Consider the following 7,120-nt stretch of genomic DNA (forward strand, 5'->3'; position numbering starts at 1 on the left):
TTGATGGGTGCAGCACAGCAACATGGCACAAGTATACATATGTAACAAACCTGCACGTTATGCACATGTACCCTAGAACTTAAAGTATAATAATAATAAAAAATAAATAAATAAATTTAAAAAAAAAAAAGAAAGAAAGAAGGGATCATTTTAAGGCATTAGGCATGTAAGGTAATGAGTGACATTACTTGACTTAATTTTTTAGACGATCACTTTGTCTTATATGTTGAAACTAGATGGCCAAGAGGTCCAATTTTGAGGTTATCACAATAAGCCAAGTAAAAGATGATGGTGGCTTGGACCAGGATGATAGCCGAGGAAGTGGTGACAAGTTGTCCACATCTGAATATGTTTTGATGGTACTGCCAAGAAGAGTTCCAGACACATTGCATGTGAAGTGTGAGAGAAAACAACAGACATGGAGACAAGGGCACATAAGTCTTCATTTAAAAAGTTCTAATTTTTTTTAACCAAATCTCTCCTGCTGCTGTCTACACCATGATTTACTATCTTCATCTGTATGAAAAGAAGTTCATGACACCTACACAATGCCCTCTTGTGACTCTGGCAGTAGCCAGAATCATACCATGTGTTATGAAAGAAACCAAACAATGGCTTCTGATCTCAAAAAAGTTCAACATTTGGTACATAAAAATCCCTTGGAAAGGGAGGGAGATATATTTGACAGCATTACTAACATAGCTAGAAGTTGCAGCTTGAGGTTAAACTGTAGCCATTCTGGACACGTCTGCTGAAATGAGGGAACCAAGCCCACCACATGTCCATTGACATGAGTGACAGAGCACCATTTAGGATAGAGTCCATCCCCAATGAAAAGAGAGAATCAGCCACCTGAAGGGAAGACTAACTCTAAGGATGGCATCGTCTCACTACTTGGCTCTGTCCCCAGCTCAGCTCCTTATAAACTCATATCTGGATATCAGGGAAGGGAGAGAAAATTGTGAACAAAAAAAATTTTAAAGGCTGCTTTCATCAAAATTCTCTAAGAGCGGGATTAAAAGCCAACACCATTTTGAGAGCCACTCATGGAAAGTAGCCCAGAAGAGCAGAGACACTTTCCTTCACTTGGCAAAGAGTATGGTATAGCTTTGTCATCTCAAGGATTCCATGCATCAGTGACCATAACTATTAGCACAGGAAGCAGTGTCCTCAGAAGCTCAGGTGTTCATTGCAACAACAGCTCCCTCGGATATGTCAGTGGAATCCAGCAGAAGTGGGGCATTTAAGAGGAATAAAAGAGGTAGACATCACATGTAGCTGACCTCTTCACAGACAAGCACATAAACAAACACATGTGACTCTCAGAAATACTTGTATGAGTTCACCTGCATTATTAGGAGGTAAAAAACAAAGAGCTAGAAAGACTTAAGTTGCCATTATCATTCCTGCCCAGCTCATAATGGTGACAGAATATATTTTTCACACTCCAATTACATATAGCACAATTTTGTGTAATTATGTTTCATAATTAGGTAGTCTATATGCCCTGAAGTTCACAGGTTTGCCACATCTGTTCAATATCTCCAGAACCCAGGTAGATAGCCATTTTTGAGGATATTATAAAAAGAATAAATTCTGCAAAACAGACTATTGTTGTTTTGTAAATTATAAATATGAGAATTTTTTAAAAACAAGCAATCTTCCTAAAAGCAGTCATGTTACAGAAGCAATGGAAAGGCCTGAATGTCTGTACATCCTTTGTCCTGGTGCATTTATTAAGAATATTACTCCATGAAACACTTCAAAAATACTGTTTACCTTCTTTTCACTCCTAAAAGAAATAACATTTCTTATTTAAATACTCCTTAGAAGACCAGCTTTCTTATGAACATTTTATTGGCTTCCAAAAACTGCACCATGTTGAAGAAGCCAAGTTGACTCTGTGTGCCAGTGTGCCAATTTTGCCCACGTTTAATAATTATCTTAATCATGAATTACAATTTGACCTTGGCTCCACACCTCCTCATGCTTGGAGAATATCTCTTTGTTTCTTTATTCATTTATTTGTATTTCTATCCTACTTTCCTTATTTTTTTTTTGAGATGGAGTCTCGCTCTGTCGCCCAGGCTGGAGTGCAGTAGTGCGATCTCTGCTCACTGCAAGCTTCGCCTCCTGGGTTCACGCCATTCTCTTGCCTCAGCCTCCTGAGTAGCTGGGACTACAGGTGCCCGCCACCATGCCTGGCTAATTTTTTTTGGTATTTTAGCAGAGACGAGGTTTCACCATGTTAGCCAGGATGGTCTCGATCTCCTGACCTCGTGATCCACCTGTCTCGGCCTCCCTCTATCCTACTTTCTTTTAAAAAGTCCCTGAAGTGTCTTATACCTCTAATTACAGGTGATGGCAAAGTTAGTCTTACTAGAATTGCAATCATTATTATAAACACAAGGACAGAAGGGAAAGGTCCAGTGAGCATGTCCACACCAGTACTACCCAACTTCCAAGAGCAGAAGATCAGTGTGTGAGGCTCTTTAATGGGTGTGATATGATTATAGTGTACCCAGAAGAAGAGATGGGAAGAGACAAAGAGATTTGGAAGATAAGTGTGATAGGGTTGAAGATCAGTAAAGATCAGGTAAACTCAGTAGGTTCCTGGGGAAAATTGAGCAGTTTCTTTATGCAATATTAGAAGCTGGCAAATTAAACAAGATATCTGTTAGGTCAAAAGCCCTGTGAAAAATCCAATGATGATTACCATCTATTGCCAAACAAGTACACACGATTTAGAAAGAGAACAGAAATTTTGGGACCCACCACCAGCAATTCCAGAAATCACATGCAGAAAGCATCAAAATTAGCTAACTCATAAATGGGACAATATATTATAAACTTCCACAGTTCTGTTGCATATCTTCACTTGTCTTTAGCCAACTCTGTAAATTTCAAATCTTAATACATATTTTCCATTTTCACTGCTGTTCTTTATCCACTGATATCTCAATAAGATGCTCATGTTTAGGAGGTAGGAAGACATAAGCATCAGCTTGGGTGTGGAGAAAGCAAGTGAAACGAATAATTCTCCAGATCAAGACATATTCTGCCAAAAAGCTTTCCATCTTTTTTTTTTTCTGAAAAAGTCTCAATATCTTGTTATATGCTGCTCTGCTCTTGTTTTTCTTTCTTTCCTTTTCTTTTCTTTTCTTTTTTTTTTTTTTTTTTGGAACAATAAAGGCTACAATGTAGTGGCACCAATCATAGCTCACAGTAACCTCAAACTCCTGGGCTTAACCAATCCTCCCTCCTGAGCCTTGTTCTTCTGTTGTCTAGCAGGAAGATGCCAGTATTCACATTATCAGTGAGATCCAGAACTAATGTTCAGCTCAGCACTGCACGTCACTCCCACTTTGGAGTTAGCAAGTCTAGTTTTGTGAAAGTAGGCATATGTGTTTCAAAGTGTGTGTGTGTGTGTGTGTGTGTGAGAGAGAGAGAGAGAGAGAGAGAGAGAGAGAGAGACTTACCTTCCAATGAGTGAGAACTCGCCCACGACACCAAGGCGCCGCATGGCGCTCAGGAGTCCTCGCACTGTCATGCCTTCGCAGAAGCAGACCACCACTCTGGCCTTGGGAAGCCTCTCTCGGAGTTTGCGCAAGAGTCGATCAAAGCTCTTCTCCCCAGCATTGCTGTAGATTTTGTCAGAATGGGCGATGCAGAGGCCTTCCTGGGCAGCCAACTCTTTGAAAGCGTCCATTCCGCTCTCCCCATAATTCCCTGTCCGGAAACAATCAACAGATGTTCAAGACAACTGTGGCAACAACACTACTTACAAAATGGAATAACAACTTGTTAGTCCCAGGAATGGCAAATAATTTGTAAATATAACTGAGACTGAAGGAAGATCTGGATGGATTAAAGAGAGTAATGAAATGTAACCAGATAATCAACTCTGTGGAAATAATGAGAGACAAGCTGAGCTAGGGAACCTATAATGAGACATGTTTTATAAAATGAAGGATTGCTGCCCTATTTTCCAACCATTGTTAACAGTTCTTGTCCCAGATTTTAACCACGTAGGAAAGATCAGTGCATTGGACTAGAGAGGTCAAAGAAACACAAAGAGAAGGACTCTTCATTTGAGGACTTGCTTCAGCTGGCTGCCAGGTTAACAAGCAGCCACTCTTGGTGACATAAAGCCCTGCAACATTTCCACAAAGAATGAGTAAGCAAAATAAATGGAACACCTGGCCAGGCCAGAGATCGGCAGACCAGAAACAGCTATAGGGCCTCGTCAGAATCCACCATCCTCTGACAAAGTGATGGGATTATGAGAGGTTTGTGTCTTATATTATGATTTTTATTTTATAGCATTCTTATAATAAAATACACTTTTAAAAAACTGAAAACTCATAGAAACCAATGAGATAAATATCGCACTTTACAAGTTCCCTGTCTCTCTATTCCACTGATACTTTAGCTCCCATTTTATGAGCCTCTGTGTCTCTATTCCTCTCCCGAAGTTTGGGGATTTTCATATGCATGTGGATGATAGATCTGATACCATGCCCTCATGGTTTCTCAAACTCTCCCCTTCCACTGATGTTTCCTGTAACCAACACAAGTCCAAGGTCACACTTTTGACCTTGTTATCACAGATGTTTCTAATTCCTCTGAATGTGGATGTAAAACATCCGTCTCTGCTACCTCATCTTATCATACAAACTCATATATTCTACTACCCCTACCACAGCACTTCTTCAACCTCATCAAAATTTCAAATCCATTAACCTTCCTATTTTTTCTTTCCATTCTCCCTCTCGTTTCCTTCTTAGCCCAGCTTAGATTTCATAGTCTACCTCTTAATTGCTTCTTGCAAATTCCTTAACTCGTTTGTGTTTTCCTGACATTAATGCTAGTTAAACCCAACCATCTGCCTATTCCATGTCTATACCTGAGCACCTAAACATGACTAAAAAAGACTCATGACCTTGCTGAATGGTTTTATTTAGAATTCATGGGCACACATACCAAAAGGGATATTCAATAGCACAAGGAAATTATACTACATCACCCCTGTAAGTAAACTTTCTTACAGAACAAATTATTTCATTAATTATTAAATATTAAATATTTCATTAATTATTTCATCCATACTCTTCTCTCTTCAAATTTCCAAACCACCAAAACCATTCCCACTCCCCATTTCAACTTGGTCATCATTTCAGATTTCAATAAGAACATAGAAACAATCTATCAAAAACTACTTTTGCCTCCCACTACATCTATAAACATTTCTTCACTGGCATGTATATTATCTATCAACCTTTCTGTTGTAAATTTGAAGTGTGTCTACTCTAGGTTAGAGCCAACCCCTGCTCACGGACCCTAGATCCCATCACTTTTTGTCTGTTCAAGGAGTTTCTCCTACAATTGTTCTCTCTCTTGGATAATCAGTTTATCCCTCCTATCAGTGTCAATCAAAAAGAAAAATACCCCTGACCTCATTGTCCCTCTTGAGTTACTGATTCATTGCTCCTGTTTATAGCAACAATAGTTGCTTAGGTCAATGTATTTGCTTCTTCCATTCTTTCCTTTTTAGCATTTTTTTCTCTTTTTCTTAGTTGACATCTAATTGATATATAAAAACTGTACACGTTTAATGTATACCTCTTGATGAGTTTAGATATAGGCATACCCATCACCTCAGAATCTTCTCTTATCAAAATCTTCTCTTGTCAAGATCAGCAATAATCTCCCTGTTTCCATATCTTGTGATCTGTTGTCTTCATCTTCATCAACCACCCCGTTGCATTCAACAGTTGGCCATACCCTCCTGGAAACATTTTATTCTCTTTATTTCTGTGATACAACCTTCTCCTGTTTTCCTCACTTCACTGGTCACTCCTCAGTATGTTTGTTGGATTTTCTTTCTCTGCTCCAATTTTCATACCAGGACTCAATCCTGAGAAATTTTGTCTTTTTCATCTATACTCTCATCATAAGTACTTCCACTCTGTCACATGCATTCAAATAATATTTGAATGCCACTGTTGAATCCCAAATATTGATCTTCAGACTGAACTGCCCCTGGGATCAAAAGATTGGTTTATTTAATTGCCTACCCAGTGGTATCCACTTACAGACACTTTAACATATCTGAAATAAAATTAGTTCCTTCTCTACCTTGCAAATCTACTTCTTCCAGACATCCATTAGTACATGATGCCATTACCCACCAAGTTGTACAATAACAAAATTTGAGAACTACTTTTATTTCTGTCTTTTTCTCACATTCCAGAACCATTCCTGTAGCCCTTATCTCTAGAGCATTCCTAATCCTTTCTCTTTCCTCTATTTCAGCCTCTACCATTGTAAACTGTGTCTTAGGTTAATATGAAGATTCTTATTCAAGTAATTTATTGAGGAAGAGAAGACAAAGAGAAGCAGGGAGGAACAGTAGGAGGCAGCTAAGCAGAAACATCATTTAAGCTAAAGAATAGCTTCAGGCTGACAACACAATAAAGTGCTAGAGCACATTATACCAGAGAGTTAACCCCACCTCCAGGCAAGGGATCCCCTTGTCGGTCAATCACTGGCTAAGGTCCACAAGAAGGAAGACCAGGTACCACCTCCTAGGAAGCAGGCAACTGGGACTGATAGAAGCCTACTTTCTTGTTTATTTATTTATTTATTTATTTATTTATTTATTTATTTTATTTTTCTCACTCTGTTGTTCAGTCTGATATGCAGTGGCACGATCTCAGCTCACTGCAACCTCTGCCCCCTGGGTTCAAGCAGTTCTCCTGTCTCAGCCTCCTGAGCAGCAGGGACTACAGGCATGTGCCACCGTGCCTGGTTAATTTTTGTATTTTTAGTAGAGACAGGGTTTCACCACATTGGTCTCGAACTCCTGACCTCAGGTGATCAACCTGCCTCAGCCTCTCAAAGTGCTGGGATTACAGGCATGAGCCACAGTGCCTGGTCGATAGACGCCTACTTTCATGGTGGCTAGGAGACTGGCACACCCAGCAGGTAAAGGAAATCTGGGTGGGCCAAGTATAGTATCCTCTACACCAAGTAAATATCAGCTCTTACCCAGACAAGTGCTGTAGGCTTCTGATTGGCCTCCCTGCATCCATTCTTGTTCTCAGTGATTGATTTCACA

General features: G+C 39.6%; 1 protein-coding gene across 1 annotated transcript in view; it reads right to left on the reverse strand.

Moving 5' to 3' along the window:
- GRM1 (glutamate receptor, metabotropic 1) overlaps positions 1–3,725 on the reverse strand; it is a 285,034-nt gene extending 281,309 nt beyond the window's left edge. The window contains exon 1 of the mRNA XM_011974448.1: positions 3,480–3,725. Within this exon, the coding sequence (XP_011829838.1) occupies positions 3,480–3,709 (230 nt within the window). The 5' untranslated portion in view covers positions 3,710–3,725. The remainder of the gene's footprint in view (positions 1–3,479) is intronic.
- Positions 3,726–7,120: the final 3,395 nt, after the last annotated feature.

Source organism: Mandrillus leucophaeus, unplaced genomic scaffold, assembly GCF_000951045.1.
Source record: "Mandrillus leucophaeus isolate KB7577 unplaced genomic scaffold, Mleu.le_1.0 Scaffold1451, whole genome shotgun sequence".
Taxonomy (NCBI): Eukaryota; Metazoa; Chordata; class Mammalia; order Primates; family Cercopithecidae; genus Mandrillus; species Mandrillus leucophaeus.